Source organism: Mobula hypostoma, chromosome 2 (genome assembly GCF_963921235.1).
Source record: "Mobula hypostoma chromosome 2, sMobHyp1.1, whole genome shotgun sequence".
Lineage (NCBI taxonomy): Eukaryota > Metazoa > Chordata > Chondrichthyes > Myliobatiformes > Myliobatidae > Mobula > Mobula hypostoma.
Genome location: NC_086098.1, coordinates 188491402 through 188511995, shown reverse-complemented (window position 1 = coordinate 188511995; position 20594 = coordinate 188491402). Strand labels below are relative to the sequence as shown.

Below are 20594 nucleotides of genomic sequence, written 5' to 3'. Positions count from 1 at the left end.
TTTAAATTCCTGGTGGTTGGTGTGGTGGTGCCGCTCCAGATTCCCTCTTTTAGTCAGTGCTTTTGTTTGGTGGCACAACGTACATAAACACTTGTCTTTCACCAAGGTAAATAGAAATTCCTCTTCCTATTCTGGATGGAATTTGTACGTTTTCGCCTTCTTTCGTGGAGCCTCCGCCACGCTATCAGGGTATCACGAGCAAGTGCCGATTGCGTCGCCTCTGATCTGAGCTGACATTCCACTAATTAATTAGCTTGTTTATTTTGGCTTTTTTTCTTAAAGATGCGCTGTGTGCATCCTGACTACCGCTGCACCCCTGCATGCTTCGCGGCCCAGAGGTTGGGGACACTGCCGTATATTGATGATTGCGACAGTCTGTACTGTTACCTAATCTGATTGGTCACTTTGATACAGCACAGGCTACGCTGAAAATGTGATGCATGGCGGGGGAACTACATACATGCGCACTGGGCAGAAAGAACGGAACTAAACCCCCGCAACCCAGAAACAATCTCTCTTTACAAACAGCTTTTTAGTGAAAATATGGCTATATTACCATTATCCTAATTAGTATTACTTTTATAATGCTCACATTACAACAGTATTCGTGTATTTATTTTTGATTTTTCTTCGGGATCTACTGGGAAAGTCTCAAAGATCAACCGGCTTTTTAAAACTGCTGTCATGACGTGCTGGAACAGATGGCAACAGCGTGGCATTTCATTGTTTTCTTCTTATTATTATTCTTATTAATATTACTACTTTATTGTTGCCAAAGAATTGATACTAGAGCGTACAATCATCACAGCAATATTTGATTCTGCGCTTCGCAGAACCTAACAATTTCAGAACAGACGGCAACGAGACTGAAGCCAGGAGAGTTAGAAATGTACTCACCAAATACTTTGACCCATAGCTTACTGAATAAATAAGTATACTCACTTTGCCCTGTTTTCTGTCCTTGCTTGTATGAGGGTGGTTTACCTATTTATGCAAGTACTTTTCTGACAATAGATGTGTAACTGCCTAATGTAACATTGTATGGAAATACAAGATAACACTGATGCAGACATGTTTTATACATTTAACAAGGTGCTTTATTAAAGCAACAGAGTTGGTCAGTTTTTCAATGTCTGTCGTCAGCCGGGTCATACTGTCCGTCAACTCCCTGTCGGTTGCCTCCATACGCTCCAGTATTTGTTTTTTTTTAGTTTTAAGTCCTGCTGCACGAGACCCAAGAGCAATTCCTTTTAAGTTTTTCTGCTCTGTAACTGGACAAACGCGCACCAAGTACATTGTTTCCTCTTCGCTTGTTTTCTGTGTGTCCTACGCATACCCAGTAGGAGGAGATTCGCCCAAATATCTGTCTAATGTGGACAGAGAACTTTGAAAAACGCTTAGTGAGGACGCCTATCGTTTTTACTCGAAACTGGCGTTTTCAAAATTATCCGACGTGTGGACATAGCCGAAGTGAATCCCAGAGAGAATGTGCCACTGCTGTGGTATGTACCATTTCATTGAGGATATGTATTAAAAAAATTGCCCCTCTCTGTCATAGGACATAAGACCATAAAATATAGGAGCAGAAGTAGGCCATTTGGCCCATCGAGCTCGCTCTGTCATTTCATCATGGCTGATCCAATTTTCCTTTCTGGCATAATGCCATCTCCTGGTATCCCTTCATGCGCTGATCAATCAAGAATCTATCAACCTCTGCCTTAGATATACCCAATGGCTTGGCCTTCACAGCTGCATGTGGCAAAGAATTCCACTGATTCACCACTATCTGGCTAAGGAAATTCCTCCTAACCTCCATTCTAAAAGGACACCGACACCCCTCTATTCTGAGGCTGTGTCCTCTGGTCTCGACTCTCCCACCGGTGGTAACATCCTCTCCACATCCAGTCTATCAAGGCCATTCACCATTTGATAGATTTCAATGAGGTCACCCCTCATTCTTCTGAATTCTAGTGAATACAGGCCCAGAGCCTCTTCATATGACAAGCCATTCAATTCTGGAATCATTTTCGTGAACCTCCTTTGAAACCTCTCAATTTTCAGCACATCCTTTCTAAAATAAGGGGCTCAAACCTGCTCACAATATTCCAAATGAGTCCTCTCCAGTGTTTTATAAAGCTTCAACATTACATAAAACCATAAAACATAGGAGCAGAATTAGGCCATTTGGCCTATCGAGTCTGCTCCACCATTCAACCTGGCTGATCCTTTTTCTCCTCCTCAGCCCCACTCTCCGACCTTCTCCCTGTAACCTTTGATGCCATGTTCAATCAAGAACCTATCAATCTCTGCTTAAATACAGCCAATGACCTGGCCTCCACAGCTGCACGTGGCAACAAATTCCACAAATTTTCCACCCTCTGGCTAAAGAAATTTCTCCGCATCTCTCTTACGAAAGGGCGTCCCTCTATCCTGAGGCTGTGCCCTTTTGTCCTAGACTCTCCCACCATAGGGAAACATCTTTTCCACATCTACTCTGTCTAGGCCTTTCAACATTTGAAAGGTTTCAATGAGATCTCCCCCTCATTCTTCTGAATTCCACTGAATACAGACCCAGAGCCATCAAATGTTGCTTGTATGATAACCCTTTCCTTCCTGGAATCATCCTTGTGAACCTCCTCTAGACCTTCTCCAATGCCACCACATCTCTTCTAAGATGAGCCCAAAACTGTTCACAATACTTGAGGTGAGGCCTCACCAGTGCCTTATAAAGCCTTAGCATCACATCATTGCTCATGTTCTAGACCTCTTGAAATGAATGCTAACATTGCATTTGCCTTCCTCACCATCGACTCAACCTGCAAGGTAACCTTCAGGGTGTTTTGCACAAGGACTCCCAAGTTGCTTTGCCTTTCAGATTTTTGGATTTACTCTCCATTTAGAAAATGGTCTACCCTTTCATTTCTTCTGCCAAAGTACATGACCATACACGTCCCAACACAATATTCCATCTGCCATTTCTTTGCCCATTCTCCTAATCTAAGTCCTTCTGTAGCCTCTCAACTTCCTCAAAACTACCTGCCTAGATGTCATCAGATCAGCTGCAAACTTTGCAACAAATCCATCAATATGATCACCCATTCATTGTCGTATAACGTAAAAATAATTGGTCCAAACACAGGCCCCTCTGGAACACCACTAGTCAGCAACAGCCAGTCAGGGAAGGCCCCCTTTATACCTACTCTTTGCCTCCTTGCAATTAGCCACTGCTTTATCCATGACTGAATCTTCCCTGTAATACATACCATGGGCTCATAGATTATGACACAGCCTCATGTGTGGCACCTTGTCAATGGCCTTCTGAAAATCCAAGTATACAACATCCACCGATTCTCCTTTGTCTATCCTGCTTGTTACTACTTCAAAGAATTCCAGCAGACTTCTCAGGCAAGATTTTCCCTGGGGAAACAATGCTGACTAGGGTCTATTTTATCATGTGCCTCAAGTAGCCTGAGACCTCATTCTTAAATATCGACTCCAACATCTTCCCAACCATTGAGGTGAGACTAACTGGCCTATAGTTTCCTTTCTTCTGCCTCTCCCCTTCTTGAAGAGTGGAGTGACATTTACAATTTTCCAGTCTTCCAGAACCATTCCATAATCTAATGATTCTTGAAAGACCATTACTAATGCCTCCACAATCTCATCAGCCACCTCCTTCAGAACTCTGGGATGTACACCATCTAGTCCAGGTGACTTATCTACCTTCAGACATTTCAGTTTCCCAAGAACCTTCTCTTTGGTTATATTAACTCCACACACTTCATGTCCCATGACTCCTGGAACTTCCACCATACTGCTAGTGTCTTCTACAGTGAAGACTGATGCAAAATACTACTTCAGTTCATCTGCTGTTTTGTTTTCCCCCATTACTACCTATCCAGCATCGTTTTCCAGTGGTCCAATATCCACTCTCACCTCTTTTACACTTTATGCATTGGAAGAAACTTTTGGCATTCCCTTTAGTATTATTGGCTAGCTTACTTTTGTATCCCATCTTTACCTTAATGACTTTTTAGTTACCTTTTGTTGTTTTTTTAAAAACTTTCCAGTCCTTAATAGGTAACTTCTAACTTTCTCTAACTTCTCACTTCTTTGTTGTTCTTTGTCCTCCCCTTTGCTTTTATGTTGGCTTTGACTTCTCTTGTTAGCCATGGTTGTGTCATCATTCCTTTAGAATACTACTTCCCCTTTGGGATGTATATATCCTGTGCCTTCTGAATTGTTTGCAGAAATTCCAGCCATTGCTGCTGTGCCATCACCCCTGCCAGTGTTCTTTTCCAATCAGTTCTGGCCAACTCCTCCCTCGTGCCTCTGTAATCCCCTTTATTCCACTCTAATTCTGATACACCTGACTTCATTGTCTCTTTCTCAAATTTCAGGGTGAATTTGATCATATTATAATCACTTGCCCTTCAGGGTTCTTTTCTTTTGAGGTCTCTGATTCATTGCACGTCACCCAATCCAAAATGGCTGATTCCTTAGTGGGCTTAACAGCGGGTTGCACTAAAAATCTATCTTGTAGGCACTCTAGAAATTCCCCCTCCTGGAATCCAGCGCCAACCTGATTTTCCCAATTTACCTGCATATTGAAGTTCCCCACTACTATTGTAGCATTGTTTTTTTGGCATGCATTTTCTGTCTCCCTTTGTAATTTGTACGCAACATCCTTATTGCTGTTTGGGGGTCTATATAGTACCCTCATCAGGGTCTTTTTTCCTCTTGAAGTTCCTTAGCTCTATCCATCGCGATTCAACACCTTCCGACTCTTCCTAATGATTTGATTTTTTTTATGAACAGTGCAACTCTGCCCCCTCTGCCTTCACGCCTGCCCTTTCAATGCATTGTGTATCCATGGACATTAAGCTCCCAGTTATAATCTCTCAGCCATGATTCCATGATGCCTACAACAAAGCTGTCAATCTGCAACTGTACTGCATGTTCATCTACCTTATTCCGTATACTGCACGCATTCCGATTACACCACCTTCAGTCCTGCGTTCACCCTTTTTGATATTGTCGCGCCATACTCAACCTTTTGATTCCTAACTTTATCTGAGGTCTTACCAACATCTGCCTCCACCACCTGTCCGCTAACTGTCACTGTGGTTCCCAACTCCCTGCAACTCTAGTTTACATTCCATCTTGCAGCATTAACAAACCTTCCCACTAGGGTATTAGTCCCCCTCTAGCTCAGGTGCAAACCGTCCCTTCTGTACAGGTGCCACCTTTCCTGCGTGAGAGACCGATGATCCAAAAATCTTATGCCTTCTCTCCTACATCAACTCCCTAGCCATGTATTAAACTGTTAAATCTTCCTAGTTCTGGCCTCACTAGCACGTGGCATGTGTAGCAATCTTGAGATCACAACCTTTGGAGGTCCTAACCTTTAACTTAGCCCCTAACTCCCTGAACTCACTCTGCAGAACCTCGTCACTCATCTTACCCATGTCATTGGTACCTATACGGACCACAACCACCCCTTCACACTTATGAATGCTGGGGACTTGATCAAAGGTATGTTGGACCCTGGCACTTAGGAAGCAAAATAACATAACTTCCAGGAATCTTGTTCTCATCCACAGAATCTCCTGTCTGTTCCCCTAACTAATGAATCCCCTGTCATCCCAGTGTGCCTCTTTTCTACCCCTTCTCTGTTAGATCATGCGCGGCCCAGTCCCAACAGTATCCACAATCTGTTGTTGAGGGGGTTGGCCACAGGGTACTCTCTAAACTGGCTCCTTTACCCCTTTCCCCTTCCTGACTGTCCCCAGTTTCCTGTGTCTTGCAGCTTGGGTGTAACTACCTCTCTACATGTCCAATCTATGAATTCTTTAACCTCTGGAATGATCTGGAGTCCATCCAGTTCCAGTTCCAGCTCCAACTCTGACACGGTTTATTAGAAGCTGCAGCTGGATGCACTTATCACAGTTTTAGTCATCAGGGTCACTGGATGTCTCCCTGCCCTCTCACACCCCGCAAGAAGAGCATTGCACTATCCTGCCTGTCATCTCTACCTATCTGAGCAAGTATAGAGAAGAGAAGGAAAAAAACTGGAGCTTTTCTTTCTCTAACTGAAGCCTCTGAAGCTAAAGCTTTAAGATCACCTATGTTCACTCAGATGACGGCTGCTGCAAAGATGGCCACTCCGCTTGCACCGCCTTTCTTTAATCTATTCTTACTGATTAATTCCAAACGCCTATTGGCTACTGGCCAAAGCTGTTATGCTACCACAAACTGCTCCTGCCTTTTATTCTCGGATGGTGGACCTAATTGATGTCCCTTCCCCTCTAAACTTCTGATGTCCAGATTGGCTGCCGGTCAAAGCTCGAAGGGAAGGTTCCAGAGGCAATTGTCACACTTTAGGCAGCATTAATAACTGCAGTTTGTTCCAGAGGCAGATTGTGAAGAGCACTTCAATGAACTGCCTTGTTTGAGCTCTTTGTGTCTCCTGTGCATCAGACAGTGGACTTGGGAATGGACTTCATTTGAGGTTATAAACCACCAAACACACATTTGAGCAAACATTGTGAGTATGTATTTTAAGTCATTTGCTAATTGCAGTGAATGACTTGCTGAGCCAAATGCTTATTATTTCAAAGGGGTTGGAGAGAAAAGTTTTAGAAATTTATTAAAAAGTGTCAGAAATTTTCTTTTAGTTGAAGTCAAACAAATATATAAAGTGTCATGCAAATATTTGGGCACCCCGATCAAAATTTCTGTAACTGTGAATAGCTAAGCGAGTAAAAGATGAACTGATTTCCAAAAGGCATAAAGTTAAAGATGACACATTTCTTTAATATTTTAAGCAAGAAAACTTCTTTATTTCCATCTTTTACAGTTTCAAAATAACAAAAAAAGAAAAGGGCCCGAAGCAAGAGTTTGAGCACCCTGCATGGCACTACTTAGTTAACACCCCCTTTGGCAAGGATCACAGCTTGTAAACGCTTTATGTAGCCAGCTAAGAGTCTTTCAATTCTTTGGGGGATTTTTGCCCATTCTTCCTTGCAAAAGGCTTCTAGTTCTGTGAGATTCACCAAACAAGAATTGAAAGACTCTTAGCTGGCTGCAGAAAGTGTTTACAAGCTGTGATGTTTTCCGAGGGGGGTGTTACTAAGTACTGACCATGCAGGGTGCCAAACTTTTGCTTTGAGCCCTTTAACTTTTTTGTTATTTTGAAACTTTAAAAAAAAATGGAAATAAAAGAAGTAATCTTGCTTAAAATATTAAAGAAATGTGTCATCTTTAACTTTATACCTTTTTGGTTCAGGTCATCTTTTACTCGCTTAGCTATTCACAGTAACAGAAATTTTGACCAGGAGTGCCCAAACTTTTGCATGCCGCTGTAGCCTGTCTTTAAAAAAGATAGTGATCTACATCTATTAAGTTCTCAATCTCAAAGTGCAAAGTAAATTTATTATCAAAATATATATATGTCACCATATACAACTCTTGAGATTTGTTTTCCTGCATGCATACACAGTAGATTAAAAAAACACAATAGAATCAATGAAAGATGGCACCCAACAGGACAGACAAACAACCAATGTGCAAAGGACAACAAATTGTGCAAATATGAAAGGAAAAAAAAGAAGCAATCAATATTGAGAACATGAGATGAAGAGTCCTTGAAAGTGAGTCCATAGGTTGTGGGAACAGTTCAATGATGGGGGTGAGTGAAGTTACACAATCTTGTACCAAAACTGTGTAATAATGTAAAATAATGAAGGATGAGATTGTCCTATTCATTATATAGCGCAAGTACTCAACCAGCAAGATTTTAGAAGGCATATCCTGCCCTTTGAGGTATCTGAAACAATAAGACTGTGTTCAATGAATTCTATCAGTATTTTGACTTTCAGAAAGTTTTTGTCAAAGACCACATACTTTGGTTTTCCTTTGCACTCTGTTCTGATTTTTACTGGTATTAAATTTAACATGACCATGATGGATAAATCAATTGCAGGTTCTGATTAAGAGTTTTTTAAAAAAAACATTGACAGGACTGACAGAGTGAGGGGCACTTCAATTGGGCAGTGATGCTTGCGAGCAAAGGAGTTCTGTATGACCCAACCAATCTGTGATCAGATGAAACACTGCTTGAAATACTTTTATCTTGCCTGAGCTTCAAAGCTAGTTTTTTGCTTCAGGGTGACATTTAAATTTTGAATTTGAACTGTTCTTGTGTATCAAACAACAGGAATTCTGCAGATGCTGGAAATTCAAGCAACACACATCAAAGTTGCTGGCGAACGCAGCAGGCCAGGCAGCATCTGTAGGAAGAGGTACAGTCGACGTGTTTAATGAAGGGTCTCGGCCTGAAACGTCGACTGTACCTCTTCCTAGAGATGCTGCCTGGCCTGCTGCGTTCACCAGCAACTTTGATGTGTGTTCTTGTGTATCAATTAGTTCAATGCACAGTAAATATTATCTTCCTCACTTGGTGGTTCAGACCGCAGCCAGTCTTAGCCTTAATGTTTTTATTTTTAATATGGTACAGCAAATAGATGACATGTGTCCATAAAATAATATCACAAGACAGATGAGGAAAGCTGTATCGTCTTGCTGATTGTTCTTCGACAGAAGTTTGGAGATCTCTTAAGGAAAATACCTTGATTAAGTTTATAGCTTCCATTATCCGCCTGAAAACTATCATGGGCATTGATGTGTGGGGATAAAGTTTGTAGGCTTGCCAATAAGCAGCATTTTCACTTGTTTCTGGAAGAAGCTTTTCACTTATGCAGATTGTTGCTTTAATCTGTCTGTTGCTTATTAAAAGACAAATGGACAACAATGAGTGGTCTCAAGTGATCAAATGGTAACCCCTCCACAAGAGATTCCAGCTATTTTTTTGTTGTATCTGTATTCTATGATGCAAAATCCTGATAGTTAATAACACATATTCAGAGTTATCCCAAGAGCAATGAGAGCTTTGACAGCTAGAGTGCAGAGAGTGGTATCTCACCAGTTGTTCTTTTGGTGAAGGTGGCCACATGCAGAAGAGCCACTGGCTTCCACTGTGTTTGCAGTGGAAGGTTGTACCTCAGACCAGGTGGGGGGAAAAATCAGCATGGTCCTCATTGGATGGGTAGGCGATGGTGGTAAGGAAGGGGTGAGAAAGATGGCTGTCTGGCTGCATCAGGGCAGCAAGCAATCTGTAGTGAATGGAAGCTAAACATCCATCACTGAAACTGGAAATCAGTAAAATGCTTTGCTCTGTATTGATTGTGTGAAGGGTTAATCATCAAAATAACAGTATTGCAGTCAGCAAATCAAAGCAAATGTATAGAAGGATGTCCCTTTGGAAAATGAATTTCCCTTGAGGCAAAATTTCTTCAACCAGAGGGTAGTGAATCTGTAGAATACATTGCCACAGACAGCGGTGGAAGCCAAGTCATTGAGTATATTTAAAGCAGAGGTTGAGGAGTTCTTGGTTTAAAAAGGGCATCAAAGGTTACAGGGAGAAGGCTGAAGAATGGGAGTGTGAGGATAATTAATCAGGAGTGGTGGAGCAGAGTCAATGGGCCAAATGGCTGAATTCTTCTTTCTTATGTTCTTCTGTTGTGACTCTGACACAAAAATGCAAAGTGCACGAAATGCTCAGCAGGTCAGTTGGATTCTGTGGCGAGAGAATGTTTCAGGTCAATGATCTTTGTTCAGAGCTGAGGAAAAAGATTGGATGCAAGTTGAATGTTGGGATGAAGGGCAACAGACATTGAGCCAACATGATCAAATGTTGTCAGTAAGTGAGTAGTGTTCTGTACAGGAACCAAGTGCCAGACAATAGCTTGTAATGACTCTCCTAAACAATACCTGCCATTGTCCTGGTGCTGCAAATCAACTTGGGGATCTACCAAAGCAAATAACCAAAAAAAATCTGAACGTGAGCCCAGTGAGCTGAGAACTCAAGAATGATTTAATGGTCAGTCTGTCAGCAAATCTGCAGTCCACGACTTTGTGTCTATAAAGAGCCAAATCATGTTCATGGCCAGCTGGTCATTCTGTGAAGAAATGCTGACTAACTCCAGTGTATGGGTCAGTGCATTCCTTCATCCTGTGTTAGTGAGCTGAGCTGAACTTTTGCTGCACCCCTGAACTCGGGTCCAGGCGGTTCTATGAGAGCATTAATCTGCCCGGGAATAATGATAAAGTCCTAGTCATAGAACACTACAGCACAGGGGCAGGCATGTTGGTCCATCCAGTCCATGCTGATCCATTATTCTGCCTAAAGTCCCATCAACCTGCACCTGGTCCATAGCCCTCCATACCCCTCCCGTCCATGTATTAGTCCAAACTTTTCCTAAATGTTGAAATTGCCTCCACTGGCAGTTCATTCCACACTCACCACCCTCTGTGGTGGTTGAGGAAAATGAGCTAAAAATAATTAGCAGAGAGAAAGTATTGGTGATAACACAGAAAGTGCTGGAGGAACTCAGCAGGCTGGGTAGTGTCTATGGTGGGGGGGGAAGTACAGTCGACGTTTCAGGCTGAGACCTTTTGGCAGACGTGAAGAAAAAAAGATAAGTAAATTTAGAAGATGAGGGAGGGGAGAGAGAAACACAAGGTGATAGGTGAAACCAGGAGGGGCAAGGATGAAATAAAGAGATGGGAAGTTGATTGGTGCAAGAGTTAGAGGGCTGGAGAAGGGGAAATGTCGATAGGAGAGGACAGAAGACCATGGAAGAAAGAAAAGGGGGGAGGAGCACTGGAGGAAAGTGATGGTTGAGCAAGGAGATGAGGTGAGAGAGGAAATGGGATGGGGAATGGTGAAGGTGGGGAGGGGCATTACCAAAAGTTCAAGAAATCATGTTCTCACTATCAGGTTGGAGGCTACCTCGACAGAACATAAGGTGTTGTTCCTCCAACCTGAGTGTGGCCTCATCGCGCAAGTAGAGGAGGCCATTGATTGAGATATCGGATTGGGAAAGGGAAGTGGAATTAAAATGGGTGGCCAGTGGGAGATCCTGCTTCTTCTGGCAGACAGAGCGTAGGTGTTCAGCGAAGTGGTCTCCCAATCTACGCTGGGTCTCATCGATATATAGGAGGCCGCACTGGGAATACTGGACACAGTAGACTTCAGTAGACTGTCAGGTGAAGTGTCACCTCACCTGGAAGGACTGTTTAGGGCTCTGAATGGTAGTGAGGGAGGAGGTGTAGGGGCAGGTGCAGCACTTATCCCTCTTGCAAGGACTAAGTTGAAGGAGGGAGATCAGTGGGAAGAGACGAATGGACAAGGGAGTTGCGTAGGGAGTGATCCCTGTAGAAAGCAGAAAGTGGGGGCGGGGGGGGAGGAGGAGGAAAAGATGTGCTTGGTTGTGTGATCCCATTGGACGTGGCAGAAGTTCCATACGACCGTAAGATATAGAAGCAGAAGTAGGCCATTCAGCCTGTCAAGTCTGCTCTGCCATTCAATCATGGGCTGATCCAATTCTTCCAGTCATCCCCACTCCCTTGCCTTCACCCCATATCCTTTGATGCCCTGGTTAAGCAAGAACGTATCTATCTCTGCCTTAAATGCACCCAATGACTTGGCCTCCACAGCTGCTCGTGGCAACAAATTCCACAGATTTACCACCCTCTGACTAAAGTAATTTCTCTGCATCTCGGTTCTAAATGGATGTCCTTCAATCCTGAAGTCGTGCTCTCTTGTCCCAGAATCCCCTACCATGGGAAATAACTTTGCCATATCTAATCTGTTCAGGCCTTTTATCATTCAGAATGTTTCTATGAGACTCCCCCCTCATTCTCCTGAACTCCAGAGAATACAGCCCAAGAGCTGCCAGACGTTCCTTATACTGTAACCCTTTTATTCCTGGAATCATTCTTGTGAATCTTCTCTGAACCCTCTCCAATGTCAGTATATCCTTTCTAAACTAAGGAGCCCAAATCTGCACACAATACTCAAAGTGTGGTCTCACAAGTGCCTCATAGAGCCTCAGCATCACATCCCTGCTCTTATATAATATGACTCTAGAAATAAATGCCAACGTTGCATTCACCTTCTTCACAACCGACTCAACCTGGAGGGTTAACCTTTGGGTATCTTGCACAAGGACTTGTGAGTCTCTTTGCACCTTTACATTTTGAATTCTCTCCCCATCTAAGTAATAGTCTGCCAGTTTATTTCTTCCACCAAACTGCATGACCATACACTTTACAACATTGTATTTTATTTGCCACTTCTTTGCCCATTCTCCTAAACTATCCGAGTCTCTCTGCAGACGCTGTTTCCTCAACACTACCCACTCCTCCACCTGTCTTTGTATCATCGGCAAATTTAGCCACAAATCCATTAATCCCACACTCCAAATCATTGACGTACATTGTAAAAAGCAGCGGTCCCAACACCGACCCCTGTGGAACTCCACTGGTAACAGGCAGCCAGCCAGAATAGGATGCCTTTATTCCCACTCTCTGTTTTCTACCGACCAGCCAATGCTCCACCCATGCCAGTAACTTCCCTGTAATTGCTTCGGCTTTTATCTTGCTAAGCAGCCTCATACGTGGCACCTTGTCAAAGGCCTTCTGAAAATCGAAGTACACCACGTCTACTACATCTCCTTTGTCTATCATGCTTGTAATTTCTTCAAAGAATTGCAGTAAGTTTGTCAGGCAGGATTTTCCTTTCAGGAAACCATGCTGGCTTTGGCCTATCCTGTTATGTGCCTCCAGGTATTCCATAATCTCGTCCCTAACAATCAATTCCAACAACTTCCCAACCACTGATGTCAGGCTAACAGGTCTATAGTTTCCTTTCTGCTGCCTCCCACCCTTCTTAAATAGCAGTGTAACATTTGTAATTTTCCAGTCATTCGGTACAATGGCAGAATCTAACGATTCTTGAAAGATTATTGTTAATGCCTCCACAATCTCGCTAGCTACTTCCTTCAGAACCTGAGGGTTCCATAAGGTACAGGAGATTTATCCACTCTCAGTCCATTGAGCTTCCTGAGTACCTTCTCAGTTGTAATTTTCACTGCACATACTTCACTTCCCTGACACTGTTGAATGTCTGGTATACTGCAGACGTCTTCCACTCTGAAGACTGATGCAAAATACACATTCAGTTCCTCTGCCATCTCTGCATCTCTCATTACAATATCTCCAGCATTATTTTCTATTGGTCCTATATCTACCCTTGACTCTCTTTTACCCTTTATATACTTAAGAAAAACTTTTAGTATCTTCTTTAATATTAGTCACCAGCTTCCTTTCATAATTCATCTTTTCCTTCCTAATGACCTTCTTAGTTTCCTTCTGCAAGTTTTTAAAAGCTCCCCAATCGTCTATCTTCCCACTAGCTCTGGCTTCCTTGTATGCCTTCTCTTTTGCTTTTACTTTGGCTCTGACTTCACTTGTCAGCCAAGATAGTGTCCTTCTTCCCTTTGAAAATTTTTTCTTATTTGGAATATATCTGTCTTGCACTTCCCTCATTTTTCACAGAAACTCCAGCTATTGCTGCTCTGCTGTCTTTCCTGAAAATGTCCCTTTCCAGTCAAATTCAGCCAGTTTCCCTCTCATGCCATTGTAATTTCCTTTTTTCCACTGAATACTGACACATTGGATTCTATTTTTTCCCTCTCAAATTTCAATCTGAACTCCATCATATTGCGATCACTGTTCCCAAAGGGTTCCTTAACCTTAAGCTTTCTTATCACTTCTGGATTATTACACAACACCCAATCCAGCACAGCTGATCCCATAGTGGACTCAACAACAAACTGTTCTAAAAAGTCATCCCTTAGACATTCTACAAATTCCCTCTCTTGAGATCTGGTACTGACCTGGTTTTCCCAATATACTTTCATGTTAAAATTCCTATCAATTATCATGACATTGCCATTCTGACATGCCTTTTCTATCTCCTGCTGTAATTTGTAATCCACATTCCGCCTGCTGTTTGGAGGCCTGTATACAACTGCCATTTGGGTCCTTTCACCCTTGCCATTTCTTAAGTCAACCTGTAGAATCTCTACACCTTCCAGTCCTATGTCGTCTCTTTCCAATGATTTAATATTATTTCTTATACACAGAGCCACACCACCCCCTCTGCCTACTAACCTATCTTTCCGATACACAGTATATCCTAGGACGTTCAGCTCCCAATGGCAGCCATCCTTCAGCCAAGTTTCAGAGATGGCCACAATCTCATATTTGCCAATCTCCAGCTAAATTTCAAGGTTGTCCATTTTGTTCCTTATACTGCATACATTCAAATATAACACTCTCAGTCCGGTATTTGTTGCTTTCTGTTTTAACTGCACCACGACTCTATTGCCCTTTAAGTCATGCCACTGGCTGTGATTAAGACTCATCTCCTGCCTGTTCTTTCTATAATCTCTGTTGTACGTTATCTTTGATTTATTTCTGTTTTCCCCTTCCTCAACCCTATCACTCCAGTTCCCATCCCCCTGCCAAATTAGTTTAAACTCTCCCTAACAGCTCTAATAAACCTGCCTGCTAGGATATTGGACCCCCTTTGGGTTCATGTTTAACCCGTTTTTTTGTACAGGTCATACCTCCCCCAGAAGAGGCCCCAGTGATCCAGGAATCTGAAGCCCTGCTCCCTACACCAGTCTCTCAGCCACACATTAATATGCCTGATCGCTAGCACTTGGCACAGGCAGCAATCCTGAGATTACTACCTGAGAGGTCCTGCTTTTCAGCTTCCTGTCTAACTCCCTGAATTCTCTCTTCAGGACCTCCTCCCTTTTTCTACCTATGTCATTGGTACTGATGTGTACCAAGACTTCTGTCTGTTCACCCTCTCCCTTCAGAATACTCTGCACCTGATCTGAGATATCCTGTACCCTGCCACCTGGGGGGCAAATGCACCGTGCGGGTATCTCTACCAGGCTGACAGAGGCTCCTGTCTGTTCCCTTCACTATGGAATCCCCTATGACTACTCATTCCTCATCTTCCTCTTTCTCTTCTGCACCACGGAACCAGGCTGAGTGCCAGAGACCCGATTGCCGTGGTTGTCCTCTGTTAGGTCACCCCCTCAACAGCATCCAAAACAAGATAACGATTACTGAGGGGGCTGGCCACAGGGATGCTCCCTACTATCTGAGCTCTTCCCTTCCCTTCCCTGACCGTCACCCACTTATCTAACTCCTGCAACCTCGGAGTGACTAACTCACTGTAGCCCTTTATCTTTCCCCTTACTGGTTTTTCACCTGGCACCTACCAGCCTTCTCCTTCCCACCCTCCCCCCACCTTCTTTATAGGGCCTCTGCCCCTTCCCTCTTCAGTCCTGACGAAGGGTTCCAGCCCAAAACGTCTGATTGTTTCCACAGATGCTGCCCGACCTGCCGAGTTCCTCCACCCCAGCATCTGCAGAGTATTTTGTGTTTACACTGTAGCTCCTCTCTATCTCTCTGTCTCCTCTTTCACTCTCCCTAATAAGTTGTAGGTCATCGAGCTGCAGCTTCAGATCCCTAACATGTTCTCTTAGGAGCTGCATCTCAGAGCACCTGGTGCAGATGTGGCCTTCTGGGAGACTAGAAGATTCTCAGGATTCCTGTATCTGACACCCAGAGCAAAATACCGACCCTACCCATAGGCTCTCTGTTCCTCAAAAAAAAATGCAGAGAAAAATCAAAAACGAAGTCCACCTACGCAGTTACCTCGCCAAAGCCCGCTCTAGCCGAAGCCTGAATGAGCCAAAGCCAGTTGCTTCTACTCTTGCCACTGGCTTAAACCCGACAACAGCTGCTCTGCTTATCCCTTCTGTACTTTTATTTAGTTCGTCGAGCTCAGTTGCCGCCACTGATCGGCCCCGTACAATGGACTAGCACCCGCGAAGCTCTCGTTTTAAATAACTGCCTCTGACCTGCGAGAAGCACTCCTTCGTTGAGCTCAGTTGCCGCCTCTGATCGGCCCTGCACAATCCGGAGGGAAATGCGGAAAACCGCGTGAATTGTGTACCACCAGGTCCAAGTGCAGTTCCTATCCTGCTGTTTAACATTATCAGATGGTTCCCTATTACAATGTGATGGACTCTTGACCTCACAATCTACCTCATTAAGATCTTAAATCTTATTGTTTACCAGCTCTCACTTTCTCTGTAGCTGTAACACTTCATTCTACATTTTTATTATCTCACCTTGTTCCCACCTCAATGCACTGTGTAATGATTTGATCTGTATGAATAGTATGCAAGACAAGCCTTTCACTGTACCTTTACATGTGACATTAATAAATCAATGAAATTCTAAATTAAATAAGCAATTAGGAAGGGCAGTGATGTGTTTGTCTTTGTTGCAAAGAAGTTACATTATGTAAGTTAAGTCTTGCTGTAACAGTACAGGATTTCAACACGATCACACCAGGAGTTTCGTGTGTAGCTTTTGTTTCTGCATGTTGGGGATATATTTGCCCTTCAGGCAGTGTTGTATCAATTTGTGAGAGTAATTCCTGCAATGAGTGGAATGTGTTCGTAGGAGGAGAGTGAGTAAGTTAGAACTGGAGGCAATGGTTGGGCAGATTCTGTTCGCTGTTCTATGACGTTTACTCCTTTTTCCACGGTGCTGAGGCTGTGAGACCCCTCCATATCTGTGAACTTCGCTGTGATTTGCCCCGCTGTGTGATGAACTGAGGCTTGAGGCTATGGGCCTCCTCTGTCTGCTCCTGGCTTCGGGTCTCTGAACTCAATTTTGTTCTGAATGCTGTTGCTTGCCTCTACTGTTTGCACGATTTGTGTTTTTTTTTCTATCTCTTTGCATTGGGTGGTTAGTCTTTTTTAAAATTGGTTCTTTCTGGTTTCTTGTTTGTAGCCGATGAATCTTTGCTTTGATAATAAATGTGCTTTGAAGTTTGCAAGTGTTTAGAAGAATAAGTAATTCAATTGAAACAACTTGCTCTGAGGGAGACTTCTAGTGTGGTTGCTGTGAGGCTTTCTTTTTGAAATTGGTTTATTATTGTAACATGTACCAAGACACAGGTGAAAAGTATTTCCTGTATGGTATTCATACAGGTCAATTCATTGTACAGGACATTCAGCACAAAGTAAAGCAATAATATTGTGGAATTAAGTATTGTAACAGCTACAGAGAAAGTGCAGTGCAGGTAGACCTATGGTGTAGGGTCATAACAAAGTAGATTGTGAGGTCAAGACTTTACCTTATCACACTAGGGAACTACTTGATAGTCTTATAACGGTGGGATAGAAGCTGATGGTACGTGCTTTCAGGCCTGTATATTTTCTGCCTGATAGAAGAGGGGGGAGAAGTTCAAAGTTAAATTTATTATCAGAGTACATACATGTCACCACGTACAGTCCTGAGTTTCTTTTCCTATGGGCATACTCAGCAAATCTAAAGAATAGTAACTATAAACAGGATCAATGAAAGAGCAAGAACATAAAAGACAACAACTGTGCAAATATAAATAAATAGCAATGAGAGTATGAAATAATGAAATAAAGAGTCCTTAAAGTGAGATCGGAACATCTTGTAGATGGATGCAGTTATCCCCTTTTGTTCAAGAGCCTGATGGTTGAGTAACTATTCTTGAACCTGGTGATGTGAGTCTTGAGGCTCTTGTACCTTCTGCCTGATGGCAGCAGCGAGAAAAGAGTATGGCCAGGGTGGTGAGAATCTTAAATGATGGATGCTGCTTTCAGCGAAAATGGCTGGGGTGGGTGCAGTCTTTGATTAAGCTTTATAGATGTAGCGAGAAGTATAGAGCTTTGTCCACAAATCTGCAGTTTCTTGAGGTCATAGAGTAGATGCCACACTGTGCTGTGATGCATTCAGATTGGATGACTTCCACGATGCATTGATTAAAAAGTGCCAAGGGTCAATGGGGACAAGCCAAATTTCTCTAGTCTCCTGAAGAAGTCTGTCCACCAAGTCTTGAATTCGGGCAAGGGTGGAGATGTCATCAAGAACTAAAATGGAAAAATGTTTCTGCACTTGTGTGTTAATCAATAGTCCTTCCCAGAGGAATTTGGTTCCTTCGTTGTTAAATATATTTCAGTGTGAGATTGATTATCTATCCTTATGTGCTCAAATATTTAATAAGGTAGAATGTTAGACAAAATGGGCAATTGAACACAGCTTTAATGCATGGTAGAGCAGACTCAATGGGATTTTTGTAGCCCAATGCTTCATGTTCCTGCCTACCAATTCATTTTTGCTCTTGTTTCAACTGTCTTTGCCTTTTCATTTGCTTGCTTGGATCAATTCATTGTCATTCAGTGTCCATGAGGAAAATGACACCAAAATAATGTATCAAACTTCAAATTTATAAAAATGTGGTCAATCACAAAATGGTTATTTATTGATTTCTTGCCAATTTAATTGTCCGTAACTTTAAATCTCATTCCCTGGAATTGAAGCTGACATCAGTTAATTCTGAATACACTCTTGTGTCTTTCAGAAACCAAGTTCTAATGTGACTAAGTATTAAGAGATAATTCATTGCATTCATGACCAAAAGCTGATTACTATTTGAAAATTAACTTGCACGCCTCGTCATTTAGGGAAAAATTGAGCTGAATATTGTCTGTTAAAGGTTATTGTTTGACAACTTTGGGTTTAACAGACATCCCACCCTGCAAAAACTCATTTCAGGGAGGTAGCACCATCAAGTTGTGGGAGACTTCCGGGAGAGGTGGGATGTCTGCAATAGAGTAGCTCCTTAACAATCAGCCAGCTAGTTTAAATAACGTTAGCTATGCCAATGAACGAATGACACCTGTTAAACTCACCTCAACATGTCTTTTACATTTTAACCCACCATAGGCAATAGAAAAGTCACTGTTGCAAACAGTGCAGCGAGAAACACTGTCATTATTTTTGACCCCTATTAGGCAGGGGTACACTTTAGTGTAGTCTGCGGTGACGTACGTTTTTTTTTGGAACACTCTGCCACTCTGACTTTTTTTGGAACTCTCTCGCTCTTGCTCTCTATCGCGCACTCTCTCGCTCGTGGTTGCTCTTTTGTGCTTGCTTTCTCGCTCCCTCTCGTGCTTGCTTTCTCGCTCTTGCTCTCGCTTTCTCGTGCTTGCTTTCTCGCTCGTGCACGCGCTCTCTCTCGTGGTCGCTCTCACTCTCTCGCGCTTGCTTTCTTGCTCTTGCGCTCGCTCTCTCGCTCTCTCTCGCATGTTCTCTCACACTCGCTCTCTAAAACATCAATCTCCGGGACATTGTATATAATTTGCGGGCATCAGGGAGCCACTATTAATTTGCGGGAGACTCCCGGAACTTCCGGGAGAGGTGGGATGTCTGGTTTAATGTTTCTTATGTACAGGGTTTAGTGATTTTCTTCTTAGGAAAAAAAGTGGTTTTACTATGATTCTGTTTTTTAGTTATTCTGCTGATAACGTAACAGACACATGTCTATGACAACAAGGCTTAGGCTACTAAAATGTTACATCTGGCCAATCTTGCTGTATGCTTCTGAAACATGGGCTATAACACCAGAACTCCAAAGAAACTTAGAAGCAACAGAAATGTGGTTTCTTAGAAGAATGCTGAAAATATCATATAGAGATAGGGTAACTAATGAGACAGTCCTCCAATGTGCCCCTACAAAAAGATCTTTAATGAGAACATTAAATGAGAGGAAACTTAAATTCCTGGGCCATGTCATCAGAAAGGGAGAAATAGAATGCCTTACATTACAAGGCCGTATGCCTGGGAAATGCAGAAGAGGAAGACAGAGGAAAATATATGGACACTGTAAAAGAACTAACAGATCTAAGTGTGTGAGATATCATTGACGCTGCATGGGATTGTTTGATGTGGAAAGCCATGATCGCCCGAGCGTGTAACGCACAAGGCACTTGAAGAAGAAGAAGCTGATAACGTGCAAATTAATTTACAAGTGATCTGGGTTCCATTTGCATTGCTGCCTAGAAGGAGTTTGTACGTTCTCCCTGTGACTGCGTGGGTTTCCTCTGGGTGCTCAGTTTCCTCCCACAATCCAAAGACATACCAGTTGGTATGTTAATTGGTTATTGTAATTTGTCCAGTGATCAGGCTACCCTTACACAGATGGCTTGCCAGTGGTTTGCTCAAAGGGCTGGAAGGATCTATTCTGTGCTGTATCTCAATCAATAAATAAATAAATTTAATAAATGCTGGAAACTTCTGGTATTCAAAGTCAAACTGCAAAGTCTCTTGACATGTGCTTAAAATATTTAGTTTGCCGCCTTCTCTTAAGGCTTTTGAAATTGCCTTTCATCATCTACTTAGCCACTAATATATATATTTTCTCTTTCAGAATAACTTGTAACTATGACAACGGAATCCGGCACGGATTCTGAGTTAACGAATGTTCAGGAGCAGTCCCCCCAGCAGGAGCAGCAGCCTGTCATACAGCAAGACATGGCAGACAATAAAGAACATCTGGCAGCCGATTCCAACAGCAAGCAGGATCAGGTAACAGCATGCAACAATTGGCAGTTTTAGTAGGGTTTTCTTCATTGCTGACATTTTGCATATGATTCCATTAATTAGTTGTCTGGGCGATGGGCTGCACTGTCGTCCTCTCACTTTCAGAGAAGCATTCACATTGGTTTTGTGAAGGATGAATGGTCAAGAATGAAAGAATAATAGAGTATACGTTC

At 42.8% G+C, this 20594-nt stretch overlaps 1 protein-coding gene across 8 annotated transcripts in view; it reads left to right on the top strand.

The window, feature by feature from the left end:
• Positions 1–20594, top strand: part of LOC134342753 (band 4.1-like protein 1) — a 326173-nt gene that overhangs the window by 164344 nt on the left and 141235 nt on the right. For all 8 annotated transcript variants that reach the window (XM_063041282.1, XM_063041274.1, XM_063041277.1 and 5 more), the window contains one exon: positions 20249–20406. In XM_063041282.1, coding sequence (XP_062897352.1) covers positions 20263–20406 — 144 coding nt within the window. In that variant the 5' untranslated portion in view covers positions 20249–20262. The remainder of the gene's footprint in view (positions 1–20248; positions 20407–20594) is intronic.